At 44.2% G+C, this 20,066-nt stretch overlaps 1 protein-coding gene across 1 annotated transcript in view; it reads right to left on the reverse strand.

Annotated features, from left to right (window-relative positions):
• xdh (xanthine dehydrogenase) overlaps positions 1 to 20,066 on the reverse strand; it is a 67,850-nt gene that overhangs the window by 19,184 nt on the left and 28,600 nt on the right. Inside the window, exons 11-21 of the mRNA XM_045710233.1 lie at positions 16,464 to 16,615; positions 15,986 to 16,079; positions 15,499 to 15,611; positions 14,939 to 15,286; positions 11,485 to 11,574; positions 9,711 to 9,880; positions 9,407 to 9,533; positions 4,550 to 4,769; positions 4,265 to 4,389; positions 3,479 to 3,612; positions 293 to 380 (exon numbers count right to left, since the gene is read on the reverse strand). Coding sequence (XP_045566189.1) covers positions 293 to 380; positions 3,479 to 3,612; positions 4,265 to 4,389; positions 4,550 to 4,769; positions 9,407 to 9,533; positions 9,711 to 9,880; positions 11,485 to 11,574; positions 14,939 to 15,286; positions 15,499 to 15,611; positions 15,986 to 16,079; positions 16,464 to 16,615 — 1,661 coding nt within the window. The remainder of the gene's footprint in view (positions 1 to 292; positions 381 to 3,478; positions 3,613 to 4,264; positions 4,390 to 4,549; positions 4,770 to 9,406; positions 9,534 to 9,710; positions 9,881 to 11,484; positions 11,575 to 14,938; positions 15,287 to 15,498; positions 15,612 to 15,985; positions 16,080 to 16,463; positions 16,616 to 20,066) is intronic.

Consider the following 20,066-nt stretch of genomic DNA (forward strand, 5'->3'; position numbering starts at 1 on the left):
CTCTTCACTTGTTAGTCACAAAATAGTTTAAACACAAATTACTTTGAGTTTTGAAAGATATTGTTTGATGCTGTACATCACCAAAATCCAGGTAAATATTCATAATATGATTACTGTATTGTCCTATGTCTTTATAAAAAATATATATTATTGTTCGTTGCTACTATCAATTAATATTCTGCATATTTCTGTCAAGTTCATATAACTGTGTCCGTAGTACTTCTCGACTGGACTTATAGATTGCATTGTTTTCTGTGGTTTGTGTTTGTGTGTGTGTACAGGCATGTCCTACCTTGTAACGTCCATAGAAGGGGTGTCGCCCCCCCGTCACCAGCATGTCTTCATCTCTATCCAACATACATCTCACTGGCCTCTTCAACCTGACACAACACACACACACACACACACACACACACAAAGAGAGTTTCAGTTACGAAGAGTGAGTGAGTGAGTGAGTGAGTGAGTGAGTGAGTGAGTGAGTGAGTGAGTGAGTGAGTGAGTGAGTGAGTGAGTGAGTGAGCGTGCGACCGTGTGCGCTTTCGTGGGTGTGTGCGCCCGAGTGTGTGCATACACAACAACCTCTCAAATTTGAATTTTTCCCACATTTCTCCAAACATCACATTTTGAAAAGTTTGTTGACACGGCACTGCCCATCAGCGGGATTTAACATTCTACAGCGGTGACCATCAGTGGGATTTAACATTCTACAGCAGTGACCATCAGTGGGATTTAACATTCTACAGCAGTGACCATCAGTGGGATTTAACATTCTACAGCAGTGACCATCAGTGGGTTTTAACATTCTACAGCAGTGACCTTCAGTGGGATTTAACATGCTACAGCAGTGACCATCAGTGGGATTTAACATTCTACAGCAGTGACCTTCAGTGGGATTTAACATGCTACAGCAGCATAATGTGTTTTTCATTCAGTTTTTTTCATGAATTCACCTACAACTCCAGCACCTGAAAAACGTACCTGGATGTGCATGTGTTCTTCAGCTTTTGTATTTAACGGATTACGCTCATCCACCATCCCCGTCCACAACGTCCAAGCAAATCTCAAGCCTACTTCATTGTACTAGCGCTCGCTGTTGCCCCTAGTGGCCCGTATTGACTGAACTTGTTTAGACATTAATTCCGACTTTGTTAACCTGTTGGGGGTAGGGGGCAGTATTCACACGGCCGGATAAAAAACGTACCCGATTTAATCTGGTTATTACTACTGCCCAGAAACTAGAATATGCATATAATTTTTGGCTTTGGATAGAAAACACCCTAAAGTTTCTAAAACTGTTTGAATGGTGTCTGTGAGTATAACAGAACTCATATGGCAGGCAAAAACCTGAGAAGATTCCTTACAGGAAGTGCCCTCTCTGACCATTCCTTGAGCTTCTTGACTCTGTTTATTGAAGACTGAGGATCTTTGCTGTAACGTGACACTTCCTACGGCTCCCATAGGCTCTCAGAAGGCGGGAAAAAGCTGAATGATGTAATTCCAGCCCCAGGCTGAAACACATTAGCGCTTTTGGCAAGTGCTCTATCAGAGGACAATGGGCTGAGGCGCGTGCACGAGTCGACCCCATGTTTTTATTTTCTATCGTCTTTGAACCTAAACACAGATTCCCGGTCGGAATATTATCGCTTTTTTACGAGAAAAATGGCATAAAAATTGATTTTAACCTGTTAGGGCTAGGGGGCAGTATTGACACGGCTGGAAAAAAACGTACCTGATTTAATCTGGTTACTACTCCTGCCCAGTAACTAGAATATGCATATAATTATTGGCTTTGGATGGAAAACACCCTAAAGTTTCTAAAACTGTTTGAATGGTGTCTGTAAGTATAACAGAACTCATATGGCAGGCCAAAACCTGAGAAGATTCCATGCAGGAAGTGGCCTGTCTGACCATTTCTTGCCCTTCTTGATTATCTCTATCCATTACAGAGGATCTCTGCTGTTACGTGACACTTCCTACGGCTCCCATGGGCTCTCAGAAGGCGGCAAAAAGCTGAATCGTGGCTTTGCAGGCTCTGGCTGAAAAAAAGTAGCGCGTTTGGGTAGTGGCTGGTTACAGTACTGTGAGACTCAGGCTCGTGCCCGCGTCGACCCCATGCTTTGTTTTCTTTTGTCTGTTTACCTAAACGCAGATTCCCGGTCGGAATATTATCACTTTTTTACGAGAAAAATTGCATAAAAATTGATTTTAAACAGCGGTTGACATGCTTCGAAGTACGGTAATGGAATATTTAGAATTTTTTTGTCACGAATTGCGCCATGCGCGCGACCCTGATTTACCATTTCGGATAGTGTCTGGGACACACGAACAAAACGGCGCTATTCGGATATAACGATGGATTATTTTGGACCAAACCAACATTAGTTATTGAAGTAGCAGTCCTGGGAGTGCATTCTGACGAAGACAGCAAAGGTAATAACATTTTTCTTATAGTAATTCTGATTTTGGTGAGTGCTAAACTTGGTGGGTGTCTAAATAGCTAGCCCTGTGATGCCGGGCTATCTACTGAGAATATTGCAAAATGTGCTTTCACCGAAAAGCTATTTTAAAATCGGACATAGCGAGTGCATAGAGGAGTTCTGTATCTATAATTCTTAAAATAATTGTTATGTTTTTTGTGAACGTTTATCGTGAGTAATTTAGTAAATTCACCGAAGTTTGCGGGGGGTATGCTAGTTCTGAACGTCACATGCTAATGTAAAAAGCTGGTTTTTGATATAAATATGAACTTGATTGAACAAAACATGCATGTATTGTATTACATAATGTCCTAGGGTTGTCATCTGATGAAGATCAAAGGTTAGTGCTGCATTTAGCTGTCTTCTGGGTTTTTGTGACATTATATGCTAGCTTGAAAAATGGGTGTGTGATTATTTCTGGCTGGGTACTCTCCTGACATAATCTAATGTTTTGCTTTCGTTGTAAAGCCTTTTTGAAATCGGACAATGTGGTTAGATCAACGAGAGTCTTGTCTTTAAAATGGTGTAAAATAGTCATATGTTTGAGAAATTGAAGTTATAGCGTTTTTGAATATCGCGCCACTCGATTCCACTGGCTGTTGACTAGGTGGGACAATTTCGTCCCACATACCCGAGTTAAGTAAAACAGAAAGGCATTAATTCCAATTGGTTAACAATCAGGCATTAATTCCAATTGGTTAACAATCAGACATTAATTCCAATTGGTTAGGGTTTAGAATAGTCCTAATTGAATTCAGGAATTCATTCTGATTGGTTAATTAAGTTCAGAAAAACAACTCCACGCTTTAGTTTTATAGCTGACTCTCATTTCATAGAACCCCGTTCAATCCAAGCTCTTGGCACCGATTTTTTTGTTGTTGTTGTCATTGCTCTGGACAGTTTTGTTGCTCTGGACAGTGTCTCCCGACGTCTTGTGGACCTACAAAAATGAAAATTTTTGCCTTGAATCTGGAGTGATCTACGTTTGTACGTCATCTTACTTCTGAGCGGCCACAGCGACCACGGTGGACAGGGTGGTGGACCTGCTCTCCTTCCCTCCGAATCCTCCTCCCATCCTCTTCACTCTGATCACCACTCTACTGGCCGGGACACTCAACGCCTTAGCTACCAGAGACTAGAGAGAGAGAGAGAGCGAGTGTTTGTGGACGTGTTTAACTACACTTGTGGGGACTAGAAGTCCCCACAAGAACAGTAAACATGTTTTTGTTGTTGACCAGCTGGGAACATTTTGTTGGTACCCACAAGGTCAAATGTTATTTCTAGGGGTTTTAGGGTTAAGGTTAAGAGCTAGGGTTAGTTTTAGGGTTAGGATTAGGAACTAGGGTTAGTTTTAGGGTTAGGATTAGGAGCTAGGGTTAGTTTTAGGATTTGGAACTAGGGTTAGTTTTAGGGTTAGGATTAGGAACTAAGGTTAGTTTTATGGTTAGGATTAGGAACTAGGGTTAGTTTTAGGGTCAAGGTTAAGAGCTAGGGTTAGTTTTAGGGTTAGGATTAGGAGCTGGGGTTAGTTTTAGGGTCAGGGTTAAGAACTAGGGTTAGTTTTAGGGTTAGGATTAGGAGCTAGGGTTAGTTGTAGGGTCAGGGTTAAGAACTAGGGTTAGTTTTAGGGTCAAGGTTAGGAGCTAGGGTTAAGGTTAGGTTTTTGGGTTAAGGTTAGGGTTAGGGGTTAAGGAAAATAGGATTTTGAATGGGACTGAAATGTATGTCCTCACAAGGTGCTGCACAAGCCTGTGTGTGTGTGTGTGTGTGTGTGTGTGTGTGTGTACCTGGGTTTTGGTAGCAGACTGAGTAGAGACAAACAGCTCCATCTCTCCATCCTCTCCTCTAGGTACAGCTACAGTAACATTGGTCTCCAGGTAGAAGTGTTCCTGGCCTCCCATATGCATCTCACCTGGTAATACAGACACATGATCACACACACACACACACACACACACATTCACCCTCACACACACACTCACCCTCACAGACTCACACACGCACCCTCACACACACACACTCACCCTCACAGACTCACACACACACCCTCACCCTCACCCACCCACACTCACCCTCCAGAATGTGGTCAGCCTGTGTGAACCCTTGGTCCAGGTCTCCTCTCTGGATGGTTCTAACAGGCTGGAAGAAGGACTGGTGTGTAATGGCATCCTGTATGGTGATGATTACAGGCTGTAGTTCTTGGTAGGTGATCCTCACAGCCTTGGCTGCTCTCTGAGCGTGAGCCTGAGTGTCTGCTACTACCGCTCCTATGATGTGGCCCACACAGGTCACCTAGAGAATACACACACCCAGACACACGCAGACACACCCAGACAATGCATTCCAGGTGACTACCTCATGAAGCTGGTTGAGAGAATGTCATGAGTGTGCAAAGCTGTCATCAAGGCAAAGGGAAGCTACTTTGAAGAATCTCAAATTGAAAATATATTTAGGTTGTTTCCAGCCAGAGGGAAGGTTGTTTCCAGCCAGAGGGAAGGTAGTTTCCTGCCAGAGGGGAGGTAGTTTCCTGCCAGAGGGGAGGCGGTTTCCTGCCAGAGGGAAGGCAGTTTCCTGCCAGAGGGAAGGCGGTTTCCAGCCAGAGGGAAGGCGGTTTCCTGCCAGAGGGAAGGCGGTTTCCTGCCAGAGGGAAGGCGGTTTCCAGCCAGAGGGAAGGTAGTTTCCAGCCAGAGGGAAGGCGGTTTCCTGCCAGAGGGAAGGCGGTTTCCTGCCAGAGGGAAGGCGGTTTCCAGCCAGAGGGAAGGCGGTTTCCAGCCAGAGGGAAGGCGGTTTCCAGCCAGAGGGAAGGCGGTTTCCAGCCAGAGGGAAGGCGGTTTCCAGCCAGAGGGAAGGTTGTTTCCTGCCAGAGGGAAGGCGGTTTCCAGCCAGAGGGAAGGCGGTTTCCAGCCAGAGGGAAGGCGGTTTCCAGCCAGAGGGAAGGCGGTTTCCTGCCAGAGGGAAGGCGGTTTCCTGCCAGAGGGAAGGCGGTTTCCAGCCAGAGGGAAGGCGGTTTCCAGCCAGAGGGAAGGCGGTTTCCAGCCAGAGGGAAGGCGGTTTCCAGCCAGAGGGAAGGTGGTTTCCAGCCAGAGGGAAGGCGGTTTCCAGCCAGAGGGAAGGCGGTTTCCAGCCAGAGGGAAGGTTGTTTCCTGCCAGAGGGAAGGCGGTTTCCTGCCAGAGGGAAGGCGGTTTCCTGCCAGAGGGAAGGCGGTTTCCTGCCAGAGGGAAGGCGGTTTCCTGCCAGAGGGAAGGCGGTTTCCTGCCAGAGGGAAGGCGGTTTCCTGCCAGAGGGGAGGCGGTTTCCTGCCAGAGGGAAGGCGGTTTCCTGCCAGAGGGAAGGCGGTTTCCTGCCAGAGGGAAGGTAGTTTCCAGCCAGAGGGAAGGTAGTTTCCAGCCAGAGGGGAGGTAGTTTCCAGCCAGAGGGAAGGCAGTTTCCAGCCAGAGGGAAGGCGGTTTCCAGCCAGAGGGAAGGCGGTTTCCAGCCAGAGGGAAGGCGGTTTCCTGCCAGAGGGAAGGCGGTTTCCAGCCAGAGGGAAGGCGGTTTCCAGCCAGAGGGAAGGCGGTTTCCAGCCAGAGGGAAGGCGGTTTCCAGCCAGAGGGAAGGCGGTTTCCAGCCAGAGGGAAGGCGGTTTCCAGCCAGAGGGAAGGCGGTTTCCTGCCAGAGGGAAGGCGGTTTCCAGCCAGAGGGAAGGCAGTTTCCAGCCAGAGGGAAGGCAGTTTCCAGCCAGAGGGAAGGCAGTTTCCAGCCAGAGGGAAGGTAGAATCTCATAGTGTTCCAAACAATGTTTTAAAAATATTGAAACTTTTGAAGATGTCATTTTAATTTTATAAAAAAATTCTACAAAAACTTGTAAATGTGCAGTTTTCACATATGCAAACACTGGTATTGTGCTGGAGATAATCAACATGTGGTTGAAAAGTGGTGGAGTTGATGCAGTAAAACGTATCCTTTCAACCTAGAGTAGAACATACTGTACAAACAGTACCCTTTAACAGAGTAGAAAATACTGGACACACAGTACCCTTTAACAGAGTAGAAAATACTGGACAAACAGTACCCTTTAACAGAGTAGAAAATACTGGACACACAGTACCCTTTAACAGAGTAGAAAATACTGGACACACAGTACCCTCCAACATACATATCATAACACACACAATAACATAAAACACACACATGTAAATGTGTGTGTTGTGTGTGTGTGTTATGTAAATATGTGTGTGTTTTATGTTATAGAGTGTGTGTGTGTGTGTGTGTATGTAAATATGTGCGTGTTTTATGTTATTGTGTGTGTGTGTGTGTGTTATGTAAATATAATACACACAATAACATACACACACACACATATTTACATAAAACACACACACACACACAATAGCATAAAACACACACATATTTACATAACACACACACACACCGATGCCAGCACTCATCACTCACATGATGTGTCCGACGCACATCACCTAGGGAACACACACACACACACACACATAAAAATAACACAAACATAAAATGTAACCATGACTATGGATTTTGGGCTAAAGACTTTGCCTGTCACATAGTACACATGGTAACAGTGGAGTGGTCTGGGATGGTAAGAGAAACCAGAAGTCTAGCAGAGCGTGACAGTGGAGTAGTCTGGGATGGTAAGAGAAACCAGAAGTCTAGCAGAGCGTGACAGTAGAGTAGTCTGGGATGACAAGAGAAACCAGAAGTCTAGCAGAGCGTGACAGTGGAGTAGTCTGGGATGGTAAGAGAAATCAGGAGTCTATCAAAGCGTGACAGGGGAGTAGTTGTGTGTTCCAGAGTCACACGAGACCTTCTGTAGGTAGGTCATATGTGTGGCTGTGGAGAGAATGGATTATCGTTGCTCGACGTCTGTGTTGCGTTTCCCAGAATAAAGCCTCTGTCCCTCCATTTAACACTCTTTATTTCCCCTCTATCCCTCCCTCTCCTCCTCCCTTCGTTCACGCGTTGACTGTTCCTAACATACGCTGTCCAAGTTCTCACGTGTCTTCGCCTCGGGCTGTTGCGGTGGCCTCATTACACGTCACACCGACTGCAGTCAAATTCCACGTGACCATTTGAGTCACGGTAATCTCCTCTTGTGCACTCTGTACATGCGTTGGTAGTAGGTCGCTAATGGCCTGGTACTCAGTGCTCTGTTGTCCCTCTAACCCCTCTGACATCAATGCAAATGCAATGGTAAATCGCTGTTTCTTGCCTTACTGATTCACAAGCCGAGCATCGTTCACAATTGATAATTTATCATTCACAAGTTATAGGCTAATATTGTCAAGCATCAGATGATTCTTAATTTAATCTTGTCTTTAAATATACTAAATAATATACCTGTCATTTGTTTTGATTTAGAATGGGCCATTATCATGCACCTGTCTGGAAACAGGGACAGCGGGAAAAATACATTGTCTATGCCCTTAAATAGTTAATGGAGGAGGCTTTTCCCGTGGTTCATTTTCAAGCCAGCCAGATAGGCTATACTCCTGTTGTAAAGACAAGCATTGTGCTTAATACTAGGAAAGTTGAGAAATACAGTGATATAAACCTTAGATGTGTGGTGGACTCCAATCAAGTTGTAGAAACATCTCAAGGATGATCAATAGAAACAGGATGCACCTGAGCTCAATTTCCAGTCTCATAGCAAAGAGTCTGAATACTGAATATGTAAATAAGGTATTTCTGTTTTTTATTTTGAACACAATTGCAAAAATGTCTAAAAACCTGTTTTTGCTTTGTTATTATGGGGTATTGTGTGTAGATTGATGAGGATTTTTTTATTTTAGAAAAAGGCTGTAACGTAACAAAATGTGGAAAAAGTCGAGGGGTCTGAATTCTTTCCGAAGGCGCTGTAAATATAGTAGACCTAGCCTGTAGAAAGCTGATGGGATCCTCCTCTTTTTAATAGAGGCCATCACTCTGTTTTCTCTCGAAATTGCATAGCCTATAGTAATGTTGTGCAACATGAGCTCATGGGCTCTCATGAAGTGTGTGATTAGATTTTCGATTACATTTATTTATTAAATCCATTTTAGAATAAGGCTGTAAGGTAATAAAATTTGGAAAAAGTCAAGAGGTCTGAATACTTTCCGAAGGCACTGTACTATCGATGTTTCCCGAACAATTTTCACTTGATTCCCCAAATTAAGCACTGACTAGCTACAGGAACAGGGTTGGAGAGTCCATGGCACACAGAGTTTGGATGGGACATCACCTGTCGTGTGAAGTGAAACAAGTGTCCTTATAAGCCCAGACATTTCTATAAGCAGTCCTGTGTAAAAGCAGAGTTTTGATGGTGGCCTCTAAAAAGAGGAGGATACTAGCTGCTACCATATTTATTTCTCAGCTGCTCCTCTATAAAACCAAAGTAGCCTACCCAGCATGATTTAAACTGTGGGAAAGCAGCCTCCATTCACTATTCCGGTGCATATGGATGACACGTATTTTTGTTTATTTTTGTTCCTACCCATTTCATAATGGACCATTCTAAATCCAAAGTAATCCAAAGAGGAGGCCGGGAGGAGGCCGGGAGGAGGCCAAGAGGAGGCCAAGAGGAGGCCGGGAGGAGGCCGGGAGGAAGCCGGGAGGAGGCCAAGAGGAGGCCGGGAGGAGGCCAGGAGATGCTAAATGTGTTTGTATTAATTAACGGTCAATTACCGTGAGACCGGCAGTTATTTGCATGACAATTACCGGCTGACAAAGTGACATGACCACCACAGCCCTATCCTCACTACACACACACACACACACACACACACACACACACACACACACACACACACACTACCAAGACTCTTCCTAGAGCTGGCCGCCCAGCCAAACTGAGCAATCGGAGAGAAGGAGCAGCACTCCACCAATCAGGCCTTATGGTGACCAGATGTAAGCCACACACACACACACACACACAGAGACTGACCGTGTCAACAGCGAGGACAGTCTCATCGTAGATGATAGGTCCTGTCATGTTGCTGCCAGGGATGTCCTTGGCAAACACACACGTCACCACACCTGGCATACTCTCTGCCTCCGATGTATCTATAGACCTAATCACACACACACAGTTATGCCAGAGAGTGTTTATAATTATCACATATGATACTTCATTGACTTAAATGGATTTGCTTGACTTACAATAAGTATGAATGTGTGTTGCCTGTGTGTGTGCGCGTGTGTGCGTGTGTTTGTGTACGTGACTGTGTTTGTGTGTGTTGTGTACTAACTGTATGCGTGCGTGGGCCTTGGTGCTGGTTATAAGACAGAGGTAGAGTTCATTCTCGTAGAGAGGGATGTCATCACAGTAAACCGCCTCGCCCGTCGCCTGCTTCATGGCTGAGAGGTGCATCATGGGACGGCCCACCACGTCCTCCTCCTTCTGACCGTCTGGAACCGCCTGGAACATGCAAGAAGGTAAGACACACACACACACACACACACACATAGAGTGCATTTGGAAAGTATTCAGACCCCTTGTCTTTTACCACATTTTGTTTTTACGTTACAGCCTTATTCTAAAATGGATAAAATTGTTTTTTTCCCTCATCAATCTACACACAACACCCTACAATGAAAAAAAACGGAAATATCACATTTATCTAAGCAGTCAGACCCTTTACTAAGTACTTTGTTGAAGCAAGGCGATTACAGCCTCGAGTCTTCTTGGGTACAAGCTTGACACACCTGTATTTGGGGAGTTTCTCCCATTCTTCTCTGCAGATTCTCTCAAGCTCTGTCAGGGGTGTCGATGTACAGCTATTTTCAGGTCTCTCCAGAGATGTTCGATGGGGTTCATGTCCGGGCTTTGGCTGGGCCACTCAAGGACGTTCAAAGACTTGTCCCGAAGCCACTCCTGCATTGTCTTGGCTGTGTGCTTAGGGTCATTGTCCTGTTGGAAGGTGAACCTTCGCCCCAGTCTGAGGTCCTGAGCACTCTGGAGCAGGTTTTCATCAAGGATCTCTCTGTACATTGCTCCGTTCATCTTTCCCTAGATCCTGACTAGTCTCTCAGTCCCCGCCGCTGAAAAACATCCCCACAGCATGATGCTGCCACCACGCTTCACCGTAGTGATGGTGCCAGGTTTCCTCCAGACGTGACGCTTGGCATTCAGGCCAAAATCTTGGTTTCATCAGACCAGATAATCTTATTTCTCAGGAGTGGCTTACATCTGGTCACCATAAGGCCTGATTGGTGGAGTGCTGCAGAGATGGTTGTCCTTCTGGAAGGTTCTCCCATCTCCACAGAGGAACTCTAGAGCTCTGTCAGAGTGACCATCGGGTTCTGGGACACCTCCCTTACCAAGGTCCTTCTCTCCGATTGCTCAGTTTGGCTGGGCGGCCAGCTCTAGGAAGAGTCTTGGTAGTTCCAAACTTCTTCAATGCTGCGTAAATGATCTGTGCCTCAACACTATCCTGTCGCCTTGGTGCTCTACGTACGGCTTGGTTTTTGCTCTGACATGCGTTGTCGACTGTGGGAACTTATACAGACAGGTGTGTGCCTTTCCAAATCATGTCCAATCAATTGAATTTCCCACAGGTGGACTCCAATCGTTGTAGAAACATCTCAAGGATGATCAATGAAAACAGGATGCACCTGAGATCAATTTCGAGTCTCATAGCAAAGGGTCTAAAAACTTCTGTATTTCTGTTTTTACATTTTTTTTAAATTTGCTAACATTTCTAAGAACCTGTTTTCACTTTGTCATTATGGGGTATTGCGTGTAGATTGATGAGGGGGGGAAAAGTATTTAATCCATTTTAGAATAAGGCTGTAACGTAACAAAATTGATAAAAAGTATTGGTTTGAATACTTTCCAAACACACTGTAGGACACAGGTGTTTAGGTTTCCATCATGCATACCTAGGGTTGCAAAATTCTGATACATTTCCACAAATTCTCTATATTTCCAGAAATCCTGTTTGGAAGTAGGGAAAGTTACCAGGATTTGCAGCCCAATGCCTACCGTTCCTTCCCTCAAAGTCCCTCAGTTTAAAGTCTTACCTGGAAAATCTGGACACTGGAGGGGGACGTCTGGTGGTAGATCTCTGTAGCACTGATGTAGTCAGCCCTGACACCCTCCATATCTGCACCCTGCAGAGAGAGATATAGTCAGCCCTGACACCCTCCATATCTGCACCCTGCAGAGAGAGATATAGTCAGCCCTGACACCCTCTACATACACCCTGTAGAGAGAGAGAGATAGTCAGCCCTGACACCCTCCATATCTGCACCCTGCAGAGAGAGATATAGTCAGCCCTGACACCCTCCATATCTGCACCCTGCAGAGAGAGATATAGTCAGCCCTGACACCCTCTACATACACCCTGTAGAGAGAGATATAGTCAGCCCTGACACCCTCTACATACACCCTGTAGAGAGAGAGATATAGTCAGCCCTGACATCCTTTACATACACCCTGTAGAGAGAGAGATATAGTCAGCCCTGACACCCTCTACATACACCCTGTAGAGAGAGAGATATAGCCAGATACACCCTCTCCATACACCCCGTAGAGAGAGAGATATAGCCAGCCCTGACACCCTCTCCATACACCCTGTAGAGAGAGAGATATAGCCAGCCCTGACACCCTCTACATACACCCTGTGGAGAGAGATATAGCCAGATACACCCTCTATACAGTGGCAAGAAAAAGTATGTGAACCCTTTGGAGTTACCTGGATTTCTGCATAAATTGGTCATAAAATTTGATCTGATCTTCAATTAAGTCACAACAATTGACAACTGACAAACACAAGTCTGCTTAAATTAATAACACAAACAATTATATGTTGTCATGTCTTTATTGAACATGCCGTGTAAACATTCACAGTGTAGGGTGGGAAAAGTATGTGATCCCTTGGATTTAATAACTGGTTGACCCTACTTTGGCAGCAATAACAACCAAACGTTCTCTGTAGTTGCGGATCAGACCTGCACAACGGTCAGGAGGAATTTTGAACCATTACGCTTTACAAAACTGTTTCAGTTCAGCAATATTCTTGGGATGTCTGGTGTGAACTGCTCTCTTGAGGTCATGCCACAGCATCTCAATCAGGATGAGGTCAGGACTCTGACTGGGCCACTCCAGAAGGCGTATTTTCTTCTGTTGAAGCCATTCTGTTGTTGATTTACTTCTGTGTTTTGGGTCGTTGTCCTGTTGCATCACCCAACTTCTGTTGAGCTTCAATTGGTGCGCAGATAGCCTTACATTCTCCTGCAAAATGTCTTGATAAACTTGGGAATTCATGTTTCCGTCAATGATAGCAAGCTGTCCAGGCCCTGAGGCAGCAAAGCAGCCCCAAACCATGATGCTCCCTCCACCATACTTTACCGTTGGGATGAGGTGTTGATGTTGGTGTGCTGTGCATTTTCTCCTCCACACATAGTGTTGTGTGTTCCTTCCAAACAACTCAACTTTAGTTTAATCTGTCCACAGAACATTTTGCCAGTAGCGCTGTGGAACATCCAGGTGAACTTTTGCAAACTTCAAACGTGCAGCAATGTTTTTTTGGACAGCAGTGGCTTCTTCTGTGGCGTTCTCCCATGAACATCATTCTTGTTTAGTGTTTTACATATCATAGACTCGCCAACAGAGATGTTAGCATGTTCCAGGGATTTCTTTAAGTCTTTAGCTGACACTCTAAGATTCTTCTTAACCTCATTGAGCATTCTCCTCTGTGCTCTTGCAGTCACCTTGCAGGACGGCCACTCCTAGGGAGAGTAGCAACAGTGTTGAACTTTCTCCATTTATAGACCATTTGTCTTACCGTGGATTGATGAACATCAAGACGTTTAGAGATAATTTCGTAACCCTTTCCAGCTTTATGCAAGTCAACAATTCTTAATCTTGGGTCTTCTGAGATCTCTTTTGTTCGAGGCATGTTTCACATCAGGCAATGCCTCTTGAGAATAGCAAACTCAAGTTTTGGGAGTGTTTTTTTTATAGGGCAAGACAGCTCTAACCAATATCTCCAATCTCGTCTCAATGATTGTACTCCAGGTTAGCTCCTGACTCCTGACTCCAATTAGCTTTTGGAGAAGTCATTAGACTAGGGATTCACACACTTTCTCCAACCTACAATGTGAATGTTTAAATGATGTATTCAATATAGTCAAGAAAAATACCTTAATTTGTGTGTTATTAGTTTAAGCAGAAATCCAGATAATTCCAAAGGGTTCAAATGCTTTTTCTTGTAACTGTAGAGGGGGTGGGGGGTGATCTGGTGCTTCTGTTCCCAACCAAGGAGGGCCTACAGCATCACCCAGATCTTCTGCACAGATTCTGCCAGACCTGGGACCTGACAATAAATCCCAGTAAGACACAGATAATGGTGTTCCAAAAAAGTCACCAACTAAGAATTCTCTAAATGGAACAAACACCAAATTGAGACTTTGCATTTACTCAGAATTCTGCCAAAAAAAACTCCTCTGTGCACAAAGTAAAATACCAAGTATGGCATGAATCTAAAATCCAGAAAACAGCCGTTAAATTCTACAACCACCTAAAAGGAAGCAATTCCCAAAACCTTCCATAACAAACTCATCAGCTACAGAGAGATGAACCTAGAGAAGAGTCCTATCAGCCGGCTGGTTCTGGGGCTCTGTTCACAAACACAAACAGACCCCCACAGAGCCTCAGGACAGAAACACAATTAGACCCAACCAAATCATGAGAAAACTAAAAGATAATTACTTGACACATTGGAAAGAATTTACCAAAAAACAGAGCAAACTAGAATGCTATTTGGCCCTAAACAGAGAGTACACAGTGGCAGAATACCTGACCACTGTGACTGATCCAAACTTATGGAAGGCTTTGACTATGTACAGACTCAGTGAGCATAGCCTTGCTATTGAGAAACCTGGCTCTCAAGAGAAGACAGGCTATGTGCACACTGCCCACAAAATGAGGTGGAAACTGAGCTGTACTTCCTAACCTCCTGCCAAACGTATGACCATATTAGAGAAACATATTTCCCTCAGATTACACAGACCCACAAAGAATTCAAAAACAAATTCAATTTTGATAAACTCCCATATCTACTGGGTGAAAAACCAAAGTGTGCCATCACAGCAGCAAGATTTGTGACCTGTTGCCACAAGAAAAGGGCAACCAGTGAAGAACAAGCACAATTGTAAATACAACCCATATTTATGTTAATTTATTTTCCCTTTTGTACATCATTACAACACTGTATATAGACATATATGACATTTTTCGAAATGTCACAATTCCTCTGAAACTTTCTTGAGTGTAATGTTTACTGTTCATTTTTTTATTGTTTATTTCACTTCTGTTTATTATCTATTTCATTTGCTTTGGCAATGTAAACATGTTTTCCATGCCAATAAAGTTATTCAAATTGAATTTAATTGCGAGGGAGCGAAGTTACACTGTTCTTGTAACCAATAGTAGTAACATGTTATGTAAATAATTATGATGTGTGTTTCTCACCTCACTGGCCAGTTTCTGTTGTACAGTCAGGTAAAACTTGTAAAACAGGCTGAGGGTCAGAGTTCGTCTGTAGGTCACCATGCCACCCGGCGCAGAGGGGTGAAGGGTCATCTCCTCAGCCAATGAGGAACAAGCATCCTGCAGAAGCTCTTCCCCCCATTGTTGTCCCAAAAGTCTGCTGGCTGTGTTCTTGGCCATGACGGTAGTAGCAGCCATCCCTCCGTAACTAAGGGCCAGGTGCTTGACGACGGTTGACCCCTCGGCGAATGTCACACTCATCCCTGACGTCACAATGCTGATGTCATCCTCACGACGAGGAGACTGCTTATAGGCAGCAAAATACTGACCCTAAACAACACACACACACACACACACACACACACACACACACACACACACAGACACACAGACACACAGATAGATACAGAATGTGATTCTACAAGATGCTATAATTGCTATTCTACTGTGAATGTGTGTGTGTGTGTGTGTGTGTGTGTGTGTGTGTGTGTGTGTGTGTGTGTGTGTGTGTGTGTGTGTGTGTGTGTGTGTGTGTGTCTGACCTTCTTGGTGTACGGGATCAGGACACATAGAAGAACCTCCTCAGGTGTCAGGATGGTTCTTCTGTAACCTGGGAAGAACTTCTCATCCATCACAACCACACGCTCACCACCACCTAGAAAGAGACAGACAGCGACAGACGGACGGACGGAGAGGAGAGGAGAGGAGAGACGAGGAGAGACGAGGAGAGGAGAGGAGAGGAGAGGAGAGGAGAGGAGAGGGGAGGGGAGGGGAGGAGAGGAGAGGAGAGGAGACTTTGATATGCTTGTGTTTTATGTGAATGGTCACATGACATTTCCACTGTACTGTTTCTCCCCAGTTTAACCCCTGGTGAGAAGTGTCAAAGAGCAACAAGCATTTTTTGTAACCTGCCTTTGGAGTTCAAACGATACTTTCACTCACACCATAAAAATGGACATAAAACAAGGAGGCTGAGATGCAGAAACAATATACTTAATCCATGCTGTAAAAAAAGGAGAAGTGATTTACCTTTGGACATGAGTGTGAGCTTGCAGCCAGCAGCCATAAAGACAGGGTTGAGGTCGGAGATGGGGCTGGCAGTCATGATGTTACCTCCAACGGCCTGAAGGAGAGACACACACACACACACACACACACACACACACACACACACACACACACACACACACACACACACACACACACATATATATTTTAGAGACCATACAGGTGCTTGTATTGCATATCTGTTGACCAGCAGGTCAGCATAGCGTGTGTGTGTGTGTGTGTGTGTGTGTGTGTGTGTGTGTGTGTGTGTGTGTGTGTGTGTGCGTGTTGCGTGTGTGTGTATACTGAATGTGTGTGTGTATATACTGAATGTGTGTGTGTATATACTGAATGTGTGTGTGTATATACTGAATGTGTGTGTGTGTGTGTGTGTGCTGTGCGTGTGTATATACTGAATGTGTGTGTGTGTATACTGAATGTGTGTGTGTGTAATACGTACTGCCACGTTGCGTATCTGTAGTCCAGCAAACCAGCGGAGTTGCTCCAGTATAGAGGTGAAGACTTCAGTCTGGTAGGAGGGCAGTTTACCCACCGCTTCCTTCAGCACATCACCCAGCAGGGTCAGGGAACAGGATGCTCCAAATACTATACCTACAACACACACACACACACACACACACACACACACACACACACACACATCAGTAACATACTCACATACACACACATATCAGGCTACACCAGCCACAACAGCATCAGTTGAGAGGTCAATTTCTGAGCTGAAACAGCTAAAGAAATGCAGTCGAAAGTTGACCGATCAAGGACGACTCTCGTCTCTATCGCATCGAGACCAAGGAACTTTTCAAACTGCGGGCCAACAGGGAGGAGTTTTACAGTCACTGATGTCTTTACCTGGACGGAGAGACAGAAGTAGTCTTCTGTTATTACAGTCTGTTATTTATTACTATTCTTCCAATGGCAGACTGACTTATAACAAACACCATAGTATACACTGAGTGTAGACTGACCAGTCATATAACACCATAGTATACACTGAGTGTAGACTGACCAGGTGAATGCAGGTGAAAGCTATGACCCTAACCCTTATTGATGTCGATTGTTAAATCCAATTCAATCAGTGTAAATGAATATGGATTTTTTAAGCCTTGAAACAATTGAGATATGGATTGTGTTTGTGTGCATTCAGAGGGTGAACGGGCAAGACAAAAGATATGGGTGTGGTAGTAGGTAGCAGGCGCACCGGTTTGAGAGTGTCAAGAACTGCAACGCTACTGGGTTTTTCACACTCAACAGTTTCCTGTGTTAACCTGTTATGGCTAGGGGGCAGTATTTTCACGGCCGGATAAAAAACGTACCCGATTTAATCTGATTATTACTCCTGCCCAGAAACTAGAATATGCATATAATTATTGGCTTTGGATAGAAAACACTCCAAAGTTTCTAAAACTGTTTGAATGGTGTCTGTGAGTATAACAGAACTCATTTGGCAGGCCAAAACCTGAGAAGATTCTGTACAGGAAGTACCCTGTCTGACTATTTCTTGGCCTTCTTGATTATCTCTATCCGATTATCTCTCTACTGTTACGTGACACTTCCTACGGCTCCCATGTGCTCTCAGAAGGCGGCAAAAAGCTGAATGATATCGAGGCAGCCCCTGGCTGAAAAACATTAGCGCGTTTGGATAGTGGCCGGTCACAGTACTATGAGACTCAGGCTCGTGCACGAGGGGATCCCATGCTTTTATTTTCTCTCTCTTTGTACGTAAACACGCTTTCCCGGTCGGAATATTATCGCTTTTTTTACGAGAAAAATGGCATAAAAATTGATTTTAAACAGCTTTTGACATGCTTCGAAGTACGGTAATGGAATATTTAGAAATGTTTTGTCACGAAATGCGCCGTGCGCATGACCCTTATTTACACTTCGGATAGTGTCTTGAACGCACGAACAAAACGCCGCTATTTGGATATAACTATGGATTATTTTGAACCAAACCAACATTTGTTATTGAAGTAGCAGTCCTGAGAGTGCATTCTGACGAAGAACACCAAACGTAATCAAACTTTTCTAATAGTAAATCGGAGTTTGGTGAGGGCTAAACTTAGTGGGTGTCTAAATAGCTAGCCGTGATGGCTGGGCTATCTACTCAGAATATTGCAAAATGTGCTTTCACCGAAAAGCTATTTTAAAATCGGTCACCTCGATTGCACAAAGGAGTTCTGTATCTATAATTCTTAAATCAATTGTTATGTTTTTTGTGAACGTTTATCGTGAGTAATTTAGTAAATTCACCGGAAGTGTTCGGTGGGAATGCTAGTTCTGAACGTCACATGCTAATGTAAAAAGCTGGTTTTTGATATAAATATGAACTTGATTGAACAAAACATGCATGTATTGTATAACATAATGTCCTAGGCGTGTCATCTGATGAAGATCATCAAAGGTTAGTGCTGCATTTAGCTGTGGTTTTGTTTTTTGTGACATTATATGCTAGCTTGAAAAATGGGTGTCTGATTATTTCTGGCTGGGTACTCTGCTGACATAATCTAATGTTTTGCATTCGTTGTAAAGCCTTTTTGAAATCGGACAGTGTGGTTAGATAAAGGAGCGTCTTGTCTTTAAAATGCTGTAAAATAGTCATATGTTTGAAAAATTGAAGTTTTTGTATTTTTGAGGAATTTGTCATTCGCGCCACGCCTATCATTGGATACTGGAGCAGGTGTACCGCTAGCAGAACGTCTAGATGTAAGAGGTTAGTCAAGAATGGTCCACCACCAGCCAACTTGACACAACTGTGGGAAGCATTGGATTCAACATGGGCCAGCATCCCTGTGGAACGCCTTTTGACACCTTGTAGAGTTCATGCGCCGACAAATTGACGCTGTCCTAAAAGCAAAAAGGGGGGTGCAAACTCAAAATTAGGAAGGTGTTCCTAATGTTTTGTCCACTCAGTGTAAATCTCAGTGGCGTTGACTACTAGGCATAGTGTGTGTAATGCTATATACTCACTGTTTGTTGTGCTGAGAGTCACCTGTTCACGCAGGGCACTTGCATGAGGCACAAGTTATTAGGGTCTGTGAATTTGTGTCTACCTGCTGCTGTTTGGTTGTGGTTGTTTGATTATGTCATGACGTTGGCCTCTTTGGGTTTTCTATGCACCATCCCCCTCCTTCTGTCTCCAACCCCAGGCTAAGTGAGTGCGGTCATAAATTCCGAAGGAGAATGTCCTGCCTCATGGCCACAGTATGGAGAGAGAGGGGTTTCATAGAGAGACAAAGGAATTCTTCCACCTTACAGGACAGGGGAACCGAATGACATTTATGTTCTTGAGAAGGTATAAAAGATCGGTGAAGAATCCAGCTACGAACTGGTCCGTTTGGTACAATTTTATGACACTCATGAGAGACAATACGGCCATATTACCATAATAATGTTTATATAATAGCCTCAGCTATGGGACTTACATCTAAATGGTTGTATCAACTGAATGAATAAGGATAAAGCTATTTGGAATATGTTGAGATGCTATGTACTGATGTTAATGTGAGAAAATTGTATTTCTGTTCAAAGTCTTAACTAAGTCATCGGCACGCCCCCAGGGACACAGACAGGACCTGGTGTCATGTGACAGACTTTTCTACGTTCAGTATATAAACCCCCACCCAGGGTTTCTTTCTTTAGACCAGCTTACCTCGATAACGAGAGGGCCAAGGTTTGACCATGCATTCCTCTACTGAACTTTAACCATACCACGTGGTTAAACTATCGATACAGAATAATAACAAGTCTTTGATATTAATTACTAGCCTGCAGCTAGGAATTCGGTATCATTGAACGCGAAGACCGACAAAACATCCATTCTATAACGACATGAATGAATGTCACTTTGAAATATCCATTCTAACCGAGAGAGAGAGAGAGAGAGAACGCAGGACAAAACTCTCCAACAGAACCAAACTCTCCAACAAAGATCACGACGACACACTGAGCGTAAATATATATATTGATTGCAATTGGATCCGAATGAGTGAGCGTTCATGTTCAAAGGATTAGCATATCAATTGTTATAATTATCAACTTT

Source organism: Salmo salar, chromosome ssa01 (assembly GCF_905237065.1).
Source record: "Salmo salar chromosome ssa01, Ssal_v3.1, whole genome shotgun sequence".
In the NCBI taxonomy this organism is placed as follows: Eukaryota; Metazoa; Chordata; class Actinopteri; order Salmoniformes; family Salmonidae; genus Salmo; species Salmo salar.